Here is a 23323-nt window from a genome sequence, read left to right on the forward strand (position 1 = left end):
GGGTGACTGTTGTCGATGTGTTCCTGGTTCGATAGGGGCGAGGAGAGGGACGGAAGCTATACTGTTACACTGGCAATACTAAAGTGCCTATAAGAACATCCAATAGTCAAAGGTATATGAAATACAAATGGTATAGAGAAATAGCCCTATAATTCCTATAATAACTACAACATAAAACTTCTTACCTGGGAATATTGAAGACTCATGTTAAAAGGAACCACCAGCTTTCATATGTTCTCATGTTCTGAGCAAGGAACTTAAAACGTTTTTTACATGGCACATATTACACTTAGTACTAAATTCTACAGGGACTTCAGGTTACGAAAAAAAGAAAGTATGGGAACTTTAAAAATATCTGAACATCATGAAGCGGATATGAACACACACGTACTCAATTACATGCTTGCTTACACATACACCTTTCTCTCACTCTTTTCTCTTCTCTCCCTCTCTATTGTCAAGAACTGTTTTATAATTGAATGTGTTTATGGTTTGTCTATCTTTATGCATTTGTCTACAAGTTCATAACAACAACAAAAAAAGTATCTGAATGTGCAAATAGTCAGTTATGATTCGCAAGGAAGGTGGTTCCTTTTGAATATGAAGGTTGACGAAAAGGAGATTTGGCTCATAAATCTATATGGTCCAAATCGGGATGATCCACACTTCTTCGAAAACATTTATACCAATTTATTGAACTTACAGGCAACAAATGGTCTAATCATTATGGTAGGAGACTATTACACAGTGTTAAGTACCTCAATGGACCGTAAAGGTAATCACTATACAAACTATCATCACTGTGCCCTTAAGGAAATCACAAATATTATGGACACATTAGAAATAATGGTTATTTGGAGACAAAAACCCCCTGACCTAGTGAGATATACATGGAGGAGACTTAAGCTAGTCGTCTTGACTACTTTGTCTCTTGCATCAAAGGTTAAAAAGTTTTAATAGGAGACAGAATGCAATCGGGTCATCATCTAATTGGCATTCACATAACTCTTATAGATTTTCCACGTGGACGGGGATATTGAAAATGTAATCAAAGTTTACTGGAGGACAACTTATTTTTAACTAAAACAAAATAATCTGCCCAGGGACTGTGGTTGAAAATTAGCCAGTTGGCTAAAACCGGCACTTTTACTGAAATGTTGATTAATGTGCACTGTCCCTGTAAAAATAAAATAATTCATAACTGAATTTTACCAGTATAATAATCGGTTCAGCAAATCCCCTTATTGTTTGGGATTCCTTTAAAATGTACCTTCAGGGGTCATTCAATTCAATATTCATCAATAATAAAAAAGCAGTTTGTCAAAAGTGACAAGACTAACAAAGGGAAATCCATGAACTAATAGCACAGGTAGATAGCAATAAAAACAATACTACAGAGATACAAAATAAGTTAGAGGAAAAACAAAAATAATTGAACTTATTCAAGAACGATTTAATGTAATCTATTACAAAAATAAAGCAAACTGGATGGAATAGAGAAAAATGCACAAAATTCTTCCTGAATCTCCAATACAGGAACGCTAACAAAAAGAATTTGCAGAAACTCGTTACTGAAGACGGAGTCTTCTTCGATTCTCCGAATGATATTTTAAAAGAGGAAGCCAATTATTTTAGGCAGATGTTCTCTTTTCCGTCTCATCCTTTCCCACTGAATGAAGATTATGGTAAGGAATTCTTTCCAAATATAAAAAATTGAAAATTAACAAATGTACAGAAAGATCAGTGCGAAGGCCCAATTACAGAGGAAGAACTTTGAGGCTATTAAATCCTTTGTCTGGAAAAACCCCAGGGCTTGATGGCATACCGGTAGAGGTATATCAAGTATTTTTTGATATACTAAAAGCTCCATTGTTAGATTGTTTTAACTACTCCTATAGAAATGGTAGTCTGTCAGGTACTCAGCAGGAAGGTCTGATTTCTCTATTATTAAAACAATGCCCAGATGGCAAATATAAAGACCCAGTCTATCAAAAACCTGGAGGCCCCTTACACTTCAATGTTGTGATGAAAAATACTAGCAAAATGCATAGCACTCAGAATTAAAAAAGGGTTTTACCAGGTATTGTTCATCCTGATCAGACAGGTTTTTTACATGGACGATACATTGGAGACAACTGCGTTTATTTTCAGCAAACGTAACATGTGTAAATATTTGTATGAACCTAAGATTCAACAGACAAACTGAACAAGTTCCACAGACATGTGACTAACAGAAATTGAATAATGTGTCCTTGAACAAAGGGGGGGGGGGTCAAAATCAAAAGTAACATTATCTGGTGTGGCCACCAGCTGCATTAAGTACTGCAGTGCATCTCCTCCTCATGGACTGCATCAGATTTTCCAGTTCTTGCTGTGAGATGTTACCCCACTCATCCACCAAGGCACCTGCACGATCCCAGACATTTCTGGGAGGAATGGCCCTAGCCCTCACCCTCCGATCCAACAGGTCCCAGACATGGTTAATGGGATTGAGATCCAGGCTCTTTGCTGGCCATACAGAACACTGACATTCGTGTCGTGCAGGAAATCACGCACAGAATGAGCAGTATGGCTGGTGGCATTGTCATGCTGGAGGGTCATGTCAGGATGAGCCTGCAGGAAGGGTACCACATGAGGGAGGAGGATGTCTTCACTAACGCACAGCCTTGAGATTGCCTGCCTGCAATGACAAGCTCAGTCCGATGATGCTGTGACGCACCGCCCAGACCATGACGGACCCTCCATCTCGATCCCGCTCCAGAGTACAGGCCTCGGTGTCACGCTCATTCCTTCGACGATAAACGCGAATCCGACCATCACCACTGGTGAGACAAAACTGAGACTCGATGGTGAAGAGCATTTTTTACCAGTCTTGTCTGGTCAAGCGACAGTGGGTTTGTGGCCCATAGGCGACGTTGTTGCCAGTGATGTTTGGTGAGGACCTGCCTTACAACAGGCCTACTAGCCCTCAGTCCAGCCTCTCTCAGCCTATTGTGGACAGTCTGAGCACTGATGGAGGGATTGTGCATTCCTGGTGTAACTCGGGCAGTTGTTGCCGCCTTCCTGTACCTGTCCCGCAGGTGTGATGTTCGGATGTTCAGATCCTGTGCAAGTGTTGTTACACGTGGTCACCACTGCGAGGACAATCAGCTGTCCATCTTGTCTCCCTTTAGCGCTGTCTTAGGCGTCTCACAGTACGGACATTGCAATTTATTGCCCTGGCCACATCTGCAGTCCTCATGCCTCCTTGCAGCATGCCTAAGGTACATTCACGCAGTAGAAAGACCTCTTTAGTGTCCTAAGTTTTCATAACTGTGACCTTCATTGCCTATCGTCTGCAAACTGTTAGTGTCTTAACCGTTCCACAACAGGTGCATGTTCATTAATTGCTTATGGTTCATTGAACAAGCTTGGGAAACAGTGTTTAAACCCTTTACAATGAAGATCTGTGAAGTTATTTGGATTTTTACGAATTATCTTTGAAAGACAGGGTCCTGAAAAAGGAACGTTTCTTTTTTTGCTGAGTTTATATAACCGTAGAAAACAGTTGCAGGTCGGAGGGCCATCTAACGAGTGCAGATCGGAGGGCCATCAAGTGAAACAGACCAATGAAGCACGGGTAAACGGCGGGAGTTTCTGTGACTGAGGACTGGGACGGGGGCCCACGCTCTCCGCTTCTCCCGTCCCTCGGTGCGGAATTCGTCTCTCGCCCAAGCTCGGTTCCTTGCATCTACATGTCGCCTGGGTTGCGCCCGACCGGTTCCATCCCCCCTTTCCGAAGGGGATTTGGGTTGCTGGTGAACCAGGTCTTCCCGCCTCCGTCTCCAATATCAAGGTGCACATGGGCCTATTTCTATAATGAATAGGAATTCGGAGGGCAGAAATGATTAAATATTAAAGTATTAGACCTCTCACTAAAGGCATCAGTCATACAATAGTTATACTTAAATCCTAACTGGTTCTCTAGCAAATGAGTAAGAATGGATTATTCACCATGGCAACCAACAAAATGTATTTCTTAGTTAGGTTGGCTTGTTTGCAGAATTCACAGGCTGCTACGCTTGAGGAAAAACAAAATGCCTCCAGCAGAATATCTAAAGGGCTTTTATATAATTAAAATGCAGGATTAATAATAATAATAATAATAATCTTTGGATAACAGATCACTATCATAATATTAAAAACTTTCAAATGCATTCATGAATTAAATAGTTTTAGCCGACAATGTTGCGGTTCGGCCTATTTCGGAGGGCAGAAATTATTAAAGTATTAGACCTCTCTCTAAAGGTGTCAGTCATACTAAAGTTAATCTTATAATCTCCAACCTGTTCGGATTTAAGAGTACATGGCGATAAAGGCTAGATCATTTTTTAAGCTGTTCAAACCCAGCAGGGTCAAATAATATAAACAGTGGTTATAGAGGGTGCAACTGGTCAGCACCTTAAGAGTAAATGCCAGTTGGCTTGTCATAGCTGAGCATTCAGAGGTCAAGACAGCGTGTGTGAGAGTGTGAGGGTGAGAGAGAGAGGACCGAAAGACACAGTAACGTGTGGGATATAGCAATAAGAATGTCAGTTTAATATGCAGTGCAGATCAGCTCATATTACCCTTCTCAGAGTTTTAAGAATTGTGTGTGTTCAATTATTTGTGACATTGTGGCATTTAAAGATAGAAGCAGTAGGAGTTGAAGCGATAGCCTACCTGTGTGTGGTCAACTATTTCAGCACGGTTTCGCGCTGCTCTGAGACAAGCATGTGGACTGCTCTTAGCCTACTCCCGACCGGTCACGTCGTACAGCGCCATATTTTCCTAACGGAAACCCTGAGGGTTTCGTGTTTCGTTTTTCTTGGAATAGAAACACCATAATAGGGGCGGCATGTAGCCTAGTGGTTAGAGCGTTGGACTAGTAACCGAAAGGTTGCAAGATCAAATCCCCGAGCTGACAAGGTAAAAATCTGTCGTTCTGCCCCTGAACAAGGCAGTTAACCCACTGTTCCTAGGCCGTCATTGAAAATAATAATTTGTTCTTAACTGACTTGCCTAGTTAAATAAAGGTAAAATAAAATAAATAATTTTAATCAAATTAAGCTAAATTTCTTAAAATCAATCCCATATACTATGTTCTTACTTAAATGCTCTAGTACAGCCAATATAAAAAAAGTAAAATGCTTCTCAAAGATGCCCTCGTGGTCAAACTAGCACTAACTAGCATTAATGGCAACAACGGCTGACACTTAAATAACGTGCCATAGAATTCTGTGGTACTCCATCTAGCAAAGTCAAATTAGTGGGCTTCTGCAGTCACTACGGGGAGCTCTTTCTAGAGCACCCGGTTAAATTGTGCTTAGGAGCATTTTTTAAATTATCTCTAAATGATTAAACTAGTGAGAAATACAGTGCATTCGGGAAGTATTCAGACCCCTTGACTTTATCAAAAACAATATACGGGGATGTTTTTCAACCATCCCCGAGCCCGAAGGCTAACCGGGAGGGTTCCGGTGGACAGACAAGACAACTAAGCCCTCAGCGCCGCAATACTGGACCAAACGAGATGGCACAAGCCAAACTGAGTTGGGGGACAGCAGAGCACTCAGGTGGCGAAGCTAGCTAGCTAGCTGCTCCAAGTTATTGAATAGATGCAAGTATACTTATGTGCTTATAATATAGAGCTTTTACCAAGCGAATCCTCTCTGGAACGAGCCGAGAAAAAAAAAGAAGTGGGAGTAGTGCGGCGGCAGCTATTTAACAGGGTCAGCCGCAGCACTACTAATTCTTACTTGGAATGTATCCTGCAGAGCGGAAGGATACCATATTGGAATAATCCAATATAGTGCGACGTAAATACATTCACAAGAGAAATCAAGTCAACAACTATGTGGGAGTTGTAGTTTTCATTAAGCAAATATTCAACCTAGTTCAGAGCAGAAACACTATAATTAAGCACAATGACCGTAATTCATTGCAATTCTTTTTTTACCGCAGCCGATGGATCAGAGAGGAAGAGGCGAAGCGGGAAGTTTAACTTTTGCCAAAATCTGTCCAATACATTTCTATGGGCTTATTTGGGACCTAAGCTTGTCACCTGCCTTCCCGCCTTTGGGACAATGACTCCCATTATTAGGGCGTAGGCATGAGCATCTCATCATTATATACAGATCTCTGTACAGATACACTTTTATGCTATGTTAGGTTAAATACACACAGACTGCATAGACTACATGAGAGAGGAATGTACACAGCACAATAACTAGAGGGACAGAGACAGTTCGTGAAATTTGACTTATCTACTTTGAAGAACTAGTAAAAAGGATTTCAGACAGCTCTGCAGCAGGCTAGCTAAATATGATGACTGTACAATATGGGGAGCACATAATGTTATATGGCCTGGCTGCATGACTGCTACTTCCTGAGTAGAGACTTTAAGGAATGAAAAATACATTTTATTTGTCTAAGTAATACACAGCTGAAATATTTTATAGTCATTTCCTATTTTTCTATTGATGTCTACCCAATGTGGACCTGATAGAGACAATATTATCAATGGTTTTGGCAATTGAATGTTCACTATTTTTGGCTTTGGAATTTCCATTACAAAGCTCTAAAATCATTGTAACGTCATTATTTCATAACGCATTTCAAGAAAAAAAAAAAGCATAGATCAAAACCAAAATCCGTGATTCTTTTTTAATAATCAAACTGAAACGACCTCAAAAAACACGAATCACTCAGCACTAACAAATTGTCCTCTAACCAGTGATGTACACATTATTCCCAGATTCCGTGTGGTTTTTGAACTGTGTTAAAACTAACAGTACGTGCAACTTCATCTCCCCCCTCGCACGCAATGTGATAATCGATGAGCGATTGACTGCTGCTGCTACTCAATCATTTATGTAAATGGTAAATCTCTACTGACAAACTGGGTAAATCAAGATGTAGCCAGTCTACTCACAATACAGGTGAATGCATATTATTCAATAGGAGTGTGTGCATGCATTGAGTTATTGAGCTTGTTTTAGCTGACTTCACAGGGCTACAGATGACAAACAATCCCTTCCATTTCAGACTTATTTTATTGGCAACTGCTATGAGAGCGTATTTTATTGTACTGAACAACATTTTCATAAAAGAAGCAAATCGCTTCTTTTATAAAACTGTGCATTGTCTCTAAGAATATAATGACGTCATTGGTGAGGCAGAACGTGGCCAAAGAGTTTCTAAACCTACAATTTAAAATGGTGGAAAAACGATTGGAACCATTTCCGGTCAAATCATGACGTCAGTGATCTTCAGGTCGGAAAGTCAGAGCTCTAGAAAGATGCCAGAGTTTCTGACTTGGAATTCCGACTTGGATGACCATTCCAAATGATTTTTCCTAGCTGGAGCTTATTTTTTCCCCCAGAGTTCCCAGTTGTCTTGAATCCACTGAAGTCAGAGATTTCCGAGTTCGCAGTTGTTTTGAACGCGGCTTAACCTCTCTTGGGAACGTGAGACGTTAGCGTCCCACCTCTTCAACAGCCAGTGAAACTGCTGGGCGCCAAATTCAAATACAGAAATACTCATTATAAAAATTCAGAAAACAAAACATATTTTTCATAGGTTTAAAGATGAACTTCTTGTGAATCCAACCACAGTGTCATAATTTTAAAAATGCTTTACGGCGAAAGTATACCTTACGATTATTTGAGAACACAGCCCACTAGACAAATCATTACAAATAGTAACCAGCCAAGTAGAACAGTTACACAAGTCAGAAATAGAGAAAATGAATCCCTTACCTTTGATGATTTTCATATGGTTGTACTCAGCAGACATTCATTTACTCAATAAATGTTCCTTTTGTTCGATAAAGTCTCTTAATATCCAAAAACCTCAATTTTGTTCGCGCGTTTTCTTCAGTGATCCACAGGCTCAAACGCAGTCAAAACAGGAAGACAAAAAAATTGTATCCGTAAATTTCATAGAAACATGTCAAACGATGTTTATATTCAAACCTCAGGTTGTTTTTAGCCTAAATAATCGATAATATTTCAACCGGGCAATAACGTCGTCAATTTAAAAGGTAAACAAGAAACGCACTCTCTCCGTCTCACGCATGAAAAAGCTCTGTGACACTTTAGGGTCCACTCATTCAGACTGCTCTTACTTCCTCATTTGTCAGGATACAAGCCTGAAACAATTTCTAAAGACTGTTGACATCTAGTGGAAGGCATAGAAACTGCAATTTGAGTCCTAAGTCAATGGATACTGTAATGGCATTGAATAGAAAACTACAAATAAAATAAAAAATCCTAAATGGATTTCTCTCAGGTTTGCGCCTGCCAAATCAGTTCTGTTATACTCAGACACTATTTTAACAGTTTTGGAAACGTTAGAGTGTTTTCTATCCAAATCTACCAGTTATATGCATATATTCTGGGCCCGAGAAGGAGGCAGTTTAATTTGGGCATGCATTTCATCCAAAATTCCAAATGATGCCCCCTACCCTAGAGAAGTTAAGTGCCATGGGCTCTTCAGTGACCACAGAGTTGGGACACCCGTTTAAAGTACCATCTTATTCAACTGTATTGAGGAACATTCCATTGTTAGTTAGTACTTAACATTATTCAAATGCAATGAATATTATAAAAAGATAGTGTGATCGGGGATTTCTATTGGAGAAGCAGTTTGATGTGGCTAAGGTATCTAGTGCTAAGGTATCTAGTGGGAGGCGAGGAAGTGAATGAATTTTTGGTGGCGAGGGAGACGAAGTGAATTAATAAAGTTAGTCACAATCTGCTTTGAAATCAGCATATTATGCATTACAATGTGCATATTATCACAAACAAAAGTAGTGAATTCAAGGAACGTTACCGATATCCAATTTGTAAGTCGCTCTGGATAAGAGCGTCTGCTAAATGACTTAAATGTAAATGATATCGTCCACCATTGTAAAGTGTACAATTTCTAAAGACGGTTGATATCTAGTGGAAGGCATAGGAACTGCAATTTGAGTCCTAAATCAATGGATACTGTAATGGCATTGAATAGAAAACGACAAAAATTTAAAAAATCCTACTTTCTGGATGGATTTCTCTCAGGTTTTCGCCTGCCAAATCAGTTATGTTATACTCAGACATTATTTTAACAGTTTTGGAAACTTTAGAGTGTTTTTTTTTATCCACATCTACCAATTATATGCATATCCTAGCTTCTGGGCCTGAGTAGCAGGCAGTTTACTTTGGGCACGCTTTCATCCAGAGGTGAAAATAGTGCCCCCTACCCTAGGGAAGTTAAGAACAAATTATTATTTACAAAATGCCTACCCGGGGAACAGTGCCTTGTTCAGGGGCAGAACGACACATTTTTACCTTATCAGCTCAGGGATTCGATCCACCAACCTTTCGGTTACTGGCCCAACGCTCTAACCACAAGGCTACTTGCCGCCCCCAAAATAAGTGGACCTGGCACTTTGCTCGTCACTATAAAAGGCGCTGCACTGATAGAGTTGATCTTCTCAATCATGTGAGACACATTTGACAGAAGTAGCCTAACGAACGTATAAAAAAATTATACCAAAGTGTTTTTTGTTTTTTGATCTAAAAAGGTCAGTATACCATGCAACACTAGCACAAAGGCCCAGAGTCAAGAGCACTAAGCAGTGCTCCACAGGCCTGCACGCACAAACATGCACACACACACAAGCATTTAATTGTCCTGTGTACACTTTGCTGTATCCTGTGCAGATGACAAATAAATGTTGACGCAACTGCACACAGTCTCCAATTGCAGATGTAGCCAGTTTCATTGCTCTCTGAAGACCAGCTCATTATTCAGTAGCACCTCATCCACTTCCCCCTGGACGCCCTCCTCAAATGGTCATTAGTCTGCAAATTAACCTCCACACCGCACGTCAATGATAATTGCGTTTGTGGGTTAATGCTATCACTACTGTGTGAATGGACCTGCTCAACACCTGTAACTGCGTGCTCTGCTGTGTTCAGCTAATGAACCTCCCAGAGGAACCATTCAGACGTCTATGTTCTCAACGTTAACCTCAACACGTCTGCCATTGATGAGCTTAAAGATGAAAATCGAGATTATGACTATAGCAATGAGTGCCATTTGACATTCTCACCCATATCTGATCAGTCTCTACATACGAGTTAACCCATGTAGTCATTGAATATAGGCCTTGTTGGATGAAAGACCATGCCCAAGAACAAGAATGTCACAGTTCACTTTGGAAGCCAGAGAAAAGACATTTGTTAGAACAAAAAGAACATTTATTGTCTAGACATTTCAATTGATTTATATTAGCTAGCATTAAGACCATTTAGTGTTTTTTCCTGGTTAGATATTTTCCATGTAAAAGACATACCAAACATTTGTTATTTCTAAAGCAATTACTGTAAGAAAACAAATATATACACTTTTTACAAGTACTCGACCGATAAAATACAAAGAAAAGAAAAATAATTACACAATAGCAATAGCAGACATGTAGGAAAGGACACAGTACTAGGGTGTGAAAGGTCTGAGTGGAAAGTCATGTCTGAAAGAAGAGCAAGCTGAGGTCAGAGGTCACAAATGGTAGAGGTCACCTGGCCATTCACATTCTTTGTCTGTAAAAATAAACTACAATGCCATTAATTCGGCACCTCTGAGGTTTCGGTCCGCCTTTCTGTCCATCTGTCTATAATGAGGTTTCGGTCCATCTCTCTATATCCATGCATACATCCGCCCGTCTGTCCATCATCAATTGTTCTGGAAGCTCTGCCCATGAATGGTCATGTATAGAGAATGTTCTGTAGGATCCCATGACCCAGGGTCAGTTGTACAGTTCAAAGGTCACGTATATACAGTGCCTTCAGAGAGTTTTCATACCCCTTGACTTATTTCACATTTTGTTGCGTTACAGACTGAATTCAAAATTGGATTAAATATAAAGTTGAAGTCGGAAGTTTACATACACCTTAGTCAAATACATTTAAACTCAGTTTTTCACAATTCCTGACATTTAATCCTAGTAAAACTCCTGTTTTAGGTCAGCTAGGATCACCACGTTATTTTTAGAATGTGAAATGTCAGAATAATAGGAGAGAGAATTATTTATTTCAGCTTTTATTTCTTTCATCACATTCCCAGTGGGTCAGAAGTTTACATACACTCAATTAGTATTGGGTAGCATTGCCTTTGAATTGTTTCACTTGGGTCAAACGTTTCGGGTAGCCTTCCACAATAAGTTGGGTGAATTTTGTCCCATTCCTCCTGACAGATATGGTGCAACAGAGTCAGGTTTGTAGGCCTCCTTGTTAGCACATACTTTTTCTGTTCTGCCCACAAACTTTCTATATGATTGAGGTCAGGGCTTTGTGATCGCCACTCCATTACCTTGACATCGTTGTCCTTAAGCCATTTTGCCACAACTTTGGAAGTATGCTTGGGGTCATTGTCCATTTGGAAGATCCATTTGCGACCAAGCTTTAACTTCCTGATGTCTTGAGATGTTGCTTCAATATATCCACATAATTTTCTTACATCAAGATGCCATCTATTTTGTGAAGCGCACCAATCCCTCCTGTAGCAAAGCACCCACATAACATGATGCTGCCACCCCTGTGCTTCATGGTTGGGATGGTGTTCTTCGGCTAGCAAGCGTCCCCCTTTTTCCTCCAAAAATAACGATGGTCAATATTGCCAAACAATTCTATTTTTGTTTCATCAGACCAGAGGACATTTCTCCAAAAAGTTCGATCTTTGTCCCCATGTGCAGTTGGAAACCGTTCTTCCTTGCTGAGCGGCCTTTCAGGTTATGTAGATATAGGACTCGTTTTACTGTGGATATAGATACTAGAGGTCAACCGATTAATCGGAATGGCTGATTACAAGTTTTCATAACAATCGGTAATAGGCATTTTTGGACACTGATCATGGCCGATTACATTGCACTCCACGAGGAGACTGCGTGGCAGGCTGACTACCTGTTATGCGAGAGCAGCAAGGAGCCAAGGTAAGGAGCTAGCTAGCATTAAACGTATCTTATAAAAAAACAATCAATCTTAACATAATCACTAGTTAATGGTTGATGATATTACTAGTTTATCTAGCTTGTCCTGCGTTGCATATAAATCGATGCGGTGCCTGTTAAATTATCATTGAATCACAGCCTACTTTGCCAAACGGGTGATTTAACAAGCACATTCGCGAAAAAAAGCGCTGTCGTAGCACCAATGTGTACCTAACCATAAACATTAACGCTTTTCTTAAAATCAATACACAAGTATATATTTTTAAACCTGCATATTTAGTTAATATTGCCTGCTAACATGAATTTATTTGAAATAATTGTTTCACTTCTCTTGCATTCTGTGCAACAGAGTCAGGGTATATGCAGCAGTTTGGGCCGCCTGGCTCGTTGCGAACTGTGTGAAGACCATTTCTTCCTAACAAAGACAGTCAACTTCGCCAAACGGGGGATGATTTAACAAAAGCGGATTTGCGATAAAAAACACAATTGTTGCACGAATGTACCTAACCATAAACATCAATGCCTTTCTTAAAATCAATACACAGAAGTATATTTTTTGAAACCTGCATATTTAGTTAAGAAATTCATGTTAGCAGGCAATATTAAACTAGGGAAATTGTGTCACTTCTCTTGCGTTCATTGCACGCAGAGTCAGGGTATATGCAACAGTTTGGGCCGCCTGGCTCGTTGCGAACTAATTTTACAGTTTTTTTCGTAATTATGACATAACATTGAAGGTTGTGCAATGTGAAAGCAATATTTAGACTTATGGATGCCACCCGTTAGATCAAATACGGAACGGTTCCGTATTTCACTGAGAGAATAAACGTTTTGTTTTTGAAATTATAGTTTCCGGATTTGACCATATTAATGACCTAAGGCTCGTATTTCTGTGTGTTATTATGTTATAATTAAGTCTATGATTTGATAGAGCAGTCTGAGCGGTGGTAGGCAGCAGCAGGCTCGTAAGCATTCATACAAACACACTTTCCTGCATTTGGCAGCAGCTTTTCGCAATGCTTGAAGCATATCAACTCCCGAGATTAGGCTGGCAATACTAAAGTGCCTATTAGAACATCCAATAGTCAAAGGTATATGTAATACAAATGGTATAGAGAGAAATAGTCCTATAATAACTACAACATAAAACTTCTTACCTGGAAATATTGAAGACTCATGTTAAAAGGAACCACCAGCTTTCATATGTTCTCATGTTCTGAGCAAGGAACTTAAACGTTAGCTTTCTTACATGGCACATATTGTACTTTTACTTTCTTCTCCAACACTTTGTTTTTGCATTATTTAAACCAAATTGAACATGTTTCGTTATTTATTTAAGACTAAAACTATTTTATTGATGTATTATATTAAGTTAAAATAAGTGTTCATTCAGTATTGTTGTAATTGTCATTATTACAAATATATGTATAAAAATCGGCAGATTAATCGGTTTCAGCTTTATTTGGTCCACCAATAAATCGGTATCGGCATTGAAAAATCATAAATCGGTCGACCTCTAATAGATACTTTTGTACCCGTTTCCTCCAGCATCTTCACAAGGTCCTTTGCTGTTGTTCTGGGATTGATTTGCACTTTTCGCACCAAAGTATGTTCATCTCTAGGAGACAGAACGCGTCTCCTTCCTGAGCAGTATGATGGTTGCGTGGTCCCATGGTGTTTATACTTGGTTACTATTGTTTGTACAGATGAACGTGGTACCTTCAGGCATTTGGAAATTGCTCCCAAGGATGAACCACACTTGTGGAGGTCTACAATTTTTTTTCTGGAGGTCTTGGCTGATTTATTTTGATTTTCCCATGATATCAAGCAAAGAGGCACTGAGTTCGAAGGGAGGCCTTGAAATACATCCACAGGAACACCTCCAATTGACTAAAATGATGTCAATTAGCCTATCAGAATCTTCTAAAGCCATGACATTTTCTGGAATTTTCCAAACTGTTTAAAGGCACCCACCCAACATCCTATAATGACAAAGTAAAAACATGTTTTTAGAAAGGTTTGCTAATTTCTTGAAAATAAAATACAGGTATCTCATTTACATAAGTATTCACACCCCTGAGTCAATACTTTGTAGAAGCACCTTTGGCAGGGACTACAGCTGTGAGTCTTTATGGGTAAATCTCTAAGAACATTCCACACCTGGATTGGGCAACATTTGCCCATTATTCTTTTCAAAATGATTCAAGCTCTGTCAAATTGGTTATGGTCATTGCTAGACAACCATTTTTAAGTCTCTTCATAGAATTAAGTGAAAAATGTAACTAGGCCACTCAGGAACATTCACTGTCTTCTTGGTAAGCAACTCCAGTGGCCTAGTGTTTTAGGCTATTGTCCTGCTGAAGGTGAAGTAATCTCCCAGTGTCTAGCAGAAAGCAGACTGAACCAGGTTATCCTTTAGGATTTTGCCTGTGCTTAGCTCCATTCCTTATTTGTATTTTTTTTTATGCCCAGTCCTTAACAATTAATAGCATACCGATAACATGATGCAGCCATCACTATGTTTGAACATATGGAGAGTGGTACTCAGTAATGTGTTGTATTGGATTTGTCCCAAACATCAGGACAAAATGTTAATTGCTTTGCCACATTTTTTGAAGTATTACTTTAGTGCCTTGTTGCAAACAGGATGGATGTTTTGGAATATTTGTATTCTGTACAGGCTTTCTTCTTTTCACGCTGTCAATTGGGTTAGCATTGTGGAGTAACTACAATGCTATCCATCATCAGATTTCTCCTAACACAGCCATTAAACTATTTTAAAGTCACCATTGGCATCATGGTGAAATCCCTGAGTGGTTTTCTTCCTCCCCGGCAACTGAGTTAGCAAGGATGCCTGTATCTTTGTAGTGACTGGGTGTATTGATACACCATCCGAAGTTTAACCACTATGGGAAGTTATTTAAAAAGGGATATTCAATGTCTGCTTTTTCACCCATCTACCAATAGGTGCACATCTTTCGAAGCATTGGAAAACCTCCCTGGTATTTTGTTGTTGAATTGGTGTTTGAAATTCACTGCTCGACTGAGGGACCTTACAGATAATTGCACTGTCTGTGTGGGGTGCAGAGATGAGGTAGTCATTCAAAAATCATGTTAAACACTATTATTGCACACAGAGTCCATGCAACGTATTGTGTGACTTGTTAAGCACATTTTTACTCCTATTTAGGCTTGCCATAACAAAGGGGTTGAATACTTATTGACTCAAAACCCATTTGACATTATGGGGTATTTTGTGTAGGCCAGTGACCAAAAAGAAATCTAAATTCAGGCTGTAACACAACAAAATGTGGAAAAAGTCAAAGGGTGTAGAATTTTCTGCAGTATCCCCTGACCCAGGGTTGGTTTTAGGACAGTGAAAGCTACTTTGGGTTGTCAGTTGCTGATCATAGTGCTCACCAGTGCAGTCTAGTAGATGACTTCATAGACAGTGGCCTTCTTATCTCCAGAACCTGTAACTATGTACTTATCATCCACTGAGATGTCACAGCTTAGCACTGACGAAGACTCCTTCGACTAGAGTTAGAGAGAGAGAGAGCAAGAGAGCGAGAAAGATTGAGGGAAAGATTAGTGCAAGATCAACACCCAGCCTTGATACAAGATAAATAAAACATGTTGGTAGGTAGGCCGTCGGAGTGGACAGACAGTTGTCCAAGTGGTCAGGTGTGTGTGTGTGTACCTGGAATATACTGGCTCCGTACGGTGTCCTCCACGCYTTCAGCAGGTTATCCTTCCCTGTGCTCACAAACCATTTACCTGGGCAGGCAGAGAAATAGGAGACAGAGCTTTAGGAATCACATAGACATAAAGTAGAGCTAGGACAGATACTACTGTGGATGCAGGGGCCAAATCCCAGAGAACCCAGAGTATAAATAAAATGAATTAAAAAAGCAATCAATCACATCAAGTTAGGATTAGAGCTACTGTATATGAGGAAACAAGGAGAGAGACAATTGCATTTCCTTGACTCCTCACCTCCTTTCTCCTCCTCAAAACCCACTGGATGATAAAGTCAGAAGTCCCTCCCCTCTGACCTTCTCCTCCAATGGATTTTGAGGAGGAGAGAGGACACGAGGAGTCAACGAAATACAATTGAGATTCTCCAATGAAAACCGAATATAAGGCTGTCTACTAGGTCAACAAAAATAGTTGAACTGCATACCTGTATTAAACAGGGAGTTTAATACATCTCGGTTCAAAGTGGAAAATGAACCAGGGAAAGGCGACTCATTTGGGGGCCAGTTCCATCAGTTAGAAATTGCCAACATAACCTCAGTATACATGGAGACAAACACCAGTAACATCGGTGTTCAGATGCATCGAACATAAAGAATCTTCAAAGTAGCCATCCTTTGCCTTGATGACAGCTTTGCACACTCTTGGTTACTACATGATTCCATGTGCTATTTCATAGTTTTGATGTCTTCACTATTATTCTACAATGTAGAAAAAAGTAAAAATAAAGAAGAACCCTTGAATGGGTAGGTGTCCAAACTTTTGACTGATACTGTACATCAAGTTACAGTACACAGCTAACAAAGACATAGTATGTGTCCCAAATGGCCCCCAATGCTATATAGAGCTCTATTGAGCATGGTCAAAAGTAGTGCACTACATAGCGAATAGGGTGCCATTTGAGACGCAAACACACACAAATCTTGAGCACGTCAGCCCCAGAGCTCTGGTGACATGGCCTTACCACAGGAAGCAAACTGGAGAGAGAGCACACAGCTCTCGTGGAGGTGGAGCTGGTACTTGTCTGGCTTGGTGACATGGAGCACCTCCACATTACTACTCTCCATCCCCACCGCCAGCCACTCTCCCGTCGGACAGTACCCCAGAGAAAAGATCTGGAGAGGGGGCAGAGGGACAACATGGTCCATGTGTGTGTGGTCATGTGCGTGAGAGATAGACAGATACATACAGTAGTATCCCAGAGAGAAGATTTAGAGAAAGGGCAGGGGACAACCAGGGCCCGGTTTCCCAAAAGCATCGTTATTAACGTTGCACTTGAAAACGCTCGTAAACTAAACACCTGCCTCAGACCACTTGTAGAACAGCTAAGTGTGTCATTAGATACTTTTTTTGCCCTCCCGTGTCACTTTATACAGAGAAGAACATTGATAAATCATATGATTTATCAGTCTCCTTGTGACCGCCGATAACTTCAGAACAAAGATCACTACAAATACAAACTTACCAATCTGTTTGCAATTGATACAAACAAGCGACGTATAAAATAAATACGCTTAAAATGAAAAATTAGTTGACTGCATTAAAACATAAAACTGTAGGCTACAGGCCTATTTCAATCCAATTGAAATGAATTTAACGTTCAATCAATTGAGCTCCATTTCGCTACTTGTAGGCTGTCTAATTTGTCTCAATACATTTAATGATGTGTAGCCTAACATGTTGAATTTGTGCATTTTTATTGGGTAAACAGAATAAGCTGCCTCAATATTTGCAGCCGTAGGTGGAAATCTCTCTATGAGCTGATCCCTCGTCAGAATTGTGAAATAATTCTAATGTTAAGGAAAAATGTGAATGGAGAAAGCTGATCCGAGAGCAGCGCTTCGTTTCTTTCGATCCTATCAGTATCGACATATACTCTTAGCAACCTCTCTCTCTGCGTGGTATTTGGGGGAAACGCATGTTGCATCTTCGGCCATTGTAGGAAAGAAATTTAAGTTCCATCGCTATTGGGAAACCGGTCTCTAATCAGTGTATGCGTGTGTTCAGGGGCGTGAGAAATCGACACAGAGACAGACACAGCTGCCACAACAAACAACCCTGCCTTTCTCCTCTTTACAATTCACTCCTTAGGTGTTAAGCTAATAGCATCCTGCTAGAAGGCTAAACGTGTAAAAAAAAATCTTATTTGCACCGAAAACAACAACCTTACCGTGAAATGCTTACTTACAAGCCCTTAACTTCTTTTATATAGGGGGCAGCATATTCCCTTTTGGATGAATTGCGTGCCCATAGTGAACTGCCTCCTACTCTGTCCCAGATGCTAATATATGCATATTAGTATTACAATTGGATAGAAAACACTCTGAAGTTTCTAAAACTGTTTGAATGATGTCTGTGAGTATAACAGAACTTATATGGAAGGCAAAAACCTGAGAAAAAATCCAAACAGGGAGTGAGAATTCTCACTGGCTGCCCCCAGGTGGTAAGGGTAACAACACATCTGCCATGCTGATCTTCAACACGTGGACCCCTCGGGTGCGTGCTTAGCCCCCTCCTGTACACCATGTTCACCCACAACTGCATGACCAAGCACTACTACAACACCATTAACTTCTCTGGGATAGGTGGGACGGTAGCGTCCCACTTGGCCAAAATCCAGAAAAAATGTAGCACGCCAAATTCAAATATATTACTATAAAAATCTATCTTTCATGAAATCACACATGAAAGACACCAAATTAAAGCTACACATGTTGTGAATCCAGCCAACATGTCTGATTTCAAAAAGGATTTACGGGGAAAGCACACCAAACAATTATGTTAGCTCAGTACATAGCCACAGAAAAACACAGCCATTTTCCCAGCAAAAGATGGTCACAAAAAGCAGAAAGAGAGAGAAAACTAATCACTAACCTTTGATCTTCATCAGATGACACTCATAGGACATCATGGTACACAATACATTTATGTTTTGTTCGATAATGTGCATATTTATATCCACAAATCTCGGTTTACATTGGCGACATGTTCAGAAATGCCTCTAAAATATCTTGAGTAATTGCGGAGAGCCACGTCAAATAACAGAAATACTCATCATAAACTTTGATGAAAGATACATGTTTTACACAGAATTAAAGATACACTTGTTCTTAATGCAACCGCTGTGTCAGATTTGAAAAAAACTTTACGTAAAAAGCACACCATGCAATAATCTGAGACAGCGCTCAGAATTAACAACATTTCTCCGCCATGTTGGAGTCAACAGAAACGAAATTAAATCATAAATATTCCCTTACCTTTGATTATGTTCATCAGAATGCACTGCCAGGAATCCTAGTTCCACAATAAATCGTTGTTTTGTTTGATAATGTCCATTACTTATGTCTAATAAGTTAGATCTTTTGACCTGGTAGGGCTAGAAGCAAGCCGTTTTCGCTGTAGTAATGGTGCAACCATGACGCTAACGAATTTGCACTCGCTTTTACCCTTCAGGGCACTCAAAAACAACGGTACAGCAAAGCCTTATCATTGCAACAATTATTATCTGGGATACTTTTATCATAGTCGCACCGTGCTCCCAAAATAAAAACCCTGGTCACACAGCTAAATATTTAGTTGTATACGCGCCCAAATTGGTCACACTTTAGAGCCCTGCCTATGTGTTTGCAGGGTGTGTGTGAACCTCTGGTTCAAGTCGTGCTGCTGGAGCTGTTCTGTGTCTTTCAGGAGTGCGTGTGTGCGTGCATGTACCTGTGAGGTGAAGTCGTGCTGCTGCAGCTGGCGTCCCTCTCTTAGGTCCCAGGAGCGTACGGTGTTGTCCAGCCCACCAGTCCACAGCTTGGTCCCATCGTTGGAGATGTCAATACAGCTGGCTCCGTCTGTGTGGCCCTGGAACTGTCTGTGATAAACACACAAACACAATTAACAGATGTTATCAAAAATACGTGGTCCTGTGTGGCTCAGTTGGTTGGCTTGGCTTGCAATGCCAAGGGCTGTGGGTTCAATTCATATGGAGCCACCCATATGAAACAGTATGCACACATGACTAACCATTAGGGGGATGAAACAATATCTGACACTGGACTAGTGGTTAGAGCAGGGGTGGGCAAACTTTTTGACTCGCGGGCCACAATGGGTTCTAAAATTTGACAGAGGGGCCGGGCCAGGAGCATTTGGAGGGAGTGTTTGGGCCGGATATACTAAAGCATTAAATGTAGTGTGTGCAAACCTCATAGCACAGTAAGAACACTACAACCCAATTTATTAACTGTCTTTCAAATGTGAAAAATAGCCCTTATCAGTTAATACATTTGTCTCAAGGAATATGCAAGATATGGCATTTACATACTATTTCGCAGATACCGGGATGAGGAAATGTAAATAGATTAAAATAACATACGCACWGTGATTTATCAAGATTGCGTCTGTTTTTAATAAGTTTCAATCGAAGGTGCAAAGTTAAAGAAATCAACATTTATTGAAAAATGGAATCACTTTCAACATTCAAAACATATTATTACACAACGAAATAAAAGACACTGGCAGGTAGAAATTAGTAGCCTCTAACCGTTAGAGGCTACTAATTTCTACCTGCTACCTATTGGCAATGTATTCTCCCATGTGGTCCTTACCTGACCAGGGTCTGGTTGTGCAGGTCCCAGACGGCGATGTTCCCATCGCTGCAGCAGGAGAAGCACACCTTGGAGTCAGGGGAGATGGCCAGGGCATAGCAGGCCGGGGCTGAGGAGGTCAGCTCCGCCTTGATGCGCGGAGTGGGCGTGGCTAGGTCCCAGATTGACAATGTGCTGGCCTCGCCCCCCACGATGAGCGTCCGGCCGTCGGGGAGCAGCCGGCACGAGCGGATATAGTTGTCTCGGTTCTGACAAGCGCGTGCACAAAGTTATTTTTTGTCTCTAATACACAAACTATGCACACAAAATGGTACGTACAGTACCAGTCAAAAGTTTGGACACCTACTCAAAGGTTTTTCTTTATTTTTACTATTTTCTACATTGTAGAATAATAGTGAAGACATCAAAACTATGAAATAACACATATGGAATCATGTAGTAACCAAAAAAGTGTTAAACAAATCAAAATATATATTATATTTGAGATTCGTCACAGTATCCACCCTTTGCCTTGACAGCTTTGCACACTCTTGGCATGCTCTCAACCAACTTCACCTGGAATGCTTTTCCAACAGTCTTGAAGGAGTTCCTACATATGCTGAACACTTGTTGGCTGCTTTTCCTTCACTCTGTGGTCCAACTCATCCCAAACCAATTGGGTAGAGGTCAGGTGATTGTGGAGGCCAGATAATCTGATGCAGCACTCCATCACTCTCCTTCTTGGTCAAATAGCCCTTACACAGCCTGGAGGTGTGTTGGGTCATTGTCCTGTGGAAAACAGGATGATAGTCCCACTAAGCGCAAACCACATGGGATGGCGTATCGCTGCAGAATGCTGAGGTAGCCATGCTGGTTAAGTGTGCTTTGAATTCTAAATAATTCACCAACAGTTTCACCAGCAAAGCACACCCCCACACCACCTCCTCCATGCTTCACGGTGGGAACCACACATGCAGAGATCATCCGTTCACCTACTCTGCGTCTCACAAAGACACGGCGGTTCGAACCGCAAATTTGAGTCAAATTTGGACTCATCAGACCAAAGGACAGATTTCCACCGGTCTAATGTCCATTGCTCGTGTTTCTAGGCCCAAGCAAGTCTCTTCTTCTTATCGGTGTCCTATAGTAATGGTTTCTTTGCAGCAATTCAACCATGAAGGCCTGATTCACATAGTCTCCTCTGAACAGTTGATGTTGAGATGTGTTTGTTACTTGAACTCTGTGAAGCAATTTTTTGGGCTGCAATTTCTGAGGCTGGTAACTCTAATGAACTTATCCTCTGCAGCGGAGGTAACTCTGGGTCTTCCTTTCCTGTGGCGGTCCTCATGAGAGACAGTTACATCATAGCGCTTGATGGTTTTTACGACTGCACAAAGAAACTTTCAAAATTCGTAATTTTCTGCATTGACTGACCTTCATCTCTTAAAATAATAGACTGTAGTTTATCTTTGCTTATTTGAGCTGTTCTGTGCCATATGGACTTGGTCTTTTACCAAATAGGGCTATCTTCTGTATAACACCCCTACCATGTCACAACACAACTGATTTGCTCAAACGCATTAAGGAGGAAAGAAATTCCATAAATTAACTTACCAAGGCACACCTGTTAATTGAAATGTATTCCGGGTGACTAATGTACCTCATGAAGCTGGTTGAGAGAATGCCAATATATATTTAGAATTGTTTAACACATGATTCCATATGTGTTATTTCATAGTTTTAATGTCTTAACTGTTATTCTACATAGTAGAAAATATTACAAATAAAGAAAAATGTAGGTTTGTCCAAACTTGACTGGTACTGTAGGTGTATATTTAAAGCATGTACCCTGCCCACAAACACACATCCTGTGATGTTGGTTGAAGAACAATGCTACCGAATACGTGCTTTAACTGTATTAACAGTGATTTTGGATAACAGTGTGTATATTAGGTCTAGCACTCACCAGGCAGTCCAGTTGGGACACAGGACTCTTGTTGCCAGGGTGACTGATGTCCCAGACCTTGACGCAGCCCTTGCCGCCTGTGTAGACATGGCGCGTGGGGTTGCTGATGGTGACAGCACAGACCACCTCACCGTGGTTCAGCGTGTTGATCTGGCGTGCATGGCGCGGGATGCCAGGGCCCACCAGGGCATCTGGAGGGAACGGTACCGGCTGCATCTGTCCATCGGCGCTAACATGGAAGGAGTAGGCTCTGAGAGGAGAAGGTCGAGTAAGAGGGGGACAGGTGGAATTGACGCATGAAACACATTTGGGGATATTTGTCTTGCTACTACAGAGAACATAGTGCTATAAAAGACACTCTCCTACAGTTTATATACGGAACACACGCAACTCACGGTTTGCCTCCAGGGATGCCTGATAAGCTCGGGGTCATTCCAGGGACTCTCATGTGAGGATGAGGGTCAAAGCCGGCCTGAGGGAGAACACACACAGATGGATGATGAGTACACACAGAGTGATGATAAGGAGTACATACTCAAACAGCCACAGGCACGCACACACACCAGAGAAATTAGGTCAGTAGATACCGCAACGGATCCTACACAAACATACCGACATTTAGCTGTTTAGACACGCAATGATCGCACAATATGGAATAAGAGACACACGAGCACACACACCCACCATAGGGGAGCGTCCGTAGGCAGCCAGAGCGGCAGCCGCCGCAGCGCTCATCTGAGGGGACATGTTGTGGAGGCCGGCGTAGCCTGCGCCGGCACTTGCCAGCTCCCCATTCATGGCGGCGTGAGGCAGCATGCCAAAAGGCCCGGGGTACGGCCCTGACACCGCCAGCGGAGTCCGCAGACCAGCGGCTAGGGAGTAGACAAGAGCTGTTTTCAGATGGGTTTAATGTATCTGCGGTGCAGTCAGAGTGCAGCATATTCATAACCATATGACGCAAAACGCATCCTAAAGGCAAGTTTGAACTCTTTACAGAAAGTGCTCCATCTTCAAAACTTG

General features: G+C 41.0%; 1 protein-coding gene across 7 annotated transcripts in view; it reads right to left on the reverse strand.

Moving 5' to 3' along the window:
* Nucleotides 1-10240: 10240 nt before the first annotated feature.
* The window catches only part of LOC111957882 (transducin-like enhancer protein 1), a 43286-nt gene continuing 30203 nt past the window's right edge, over nucleotides 10241-23323 (reverse strand). For 4 of the 7 annotated variants that reach the window (XM_070437076.1, XM_070437081.1, XM_070437080.1 and 1 more), the window contains 8 exons: nucleotides 22988-23193; nucleotides 22699-22775; nucleotides 22304-22553; nucleotides 20359-20606; nucleotides 19478-19625; nucleotides 16731-16881; nucleotides 15711-15787; nucleotides 10241-15547 (listed from right to left, as the gene is read on the reverse strand). In XM_070437076.1, the coding sequence (XP_070293177.1) occupies nucleotides 15440-15547; nucleotides 15711-15787; nucleotides 16731-16881; nucleotides 19478-19625; nucleotides 20359-20606; nucleotides 22304-22553; nucleotides 22699-22775; nucleotides 22988-23193 (1265 nt within the window). In that variant the 3' untranslated portion in view covers nucleotides 10241-15439. The remainder of the gene's footprint in view (nucleotides 15548-15710; nucleotides 15788-16730; nucleotides 16882-19477; nucleotides 19626-20358; nucleotides 20607-22303; nucleotides 22554-22698; nucleotides 22776-22987; nucleotides 23194-23323) is intronic. The other 3 variants (XM_023978948.3, XM_070437077.1, XM_070437078.1) reach the window with 3 other exon arrangements.

This window comes from Salvelinus sp. IW2-2015, linkage group LG33, assembly GCF_002910315.2.
Source record: "Salvelinus sp. IW2-2015 linkage group LG33, ASM291031v2, whole genome shotgun sequence".
NCBI lineage: Eukaryota > Metazoa > Chordata > Actinopteri > Salmoniformes > Salmonidae > Salvelinus > Salvelinus sp. IW2-2015.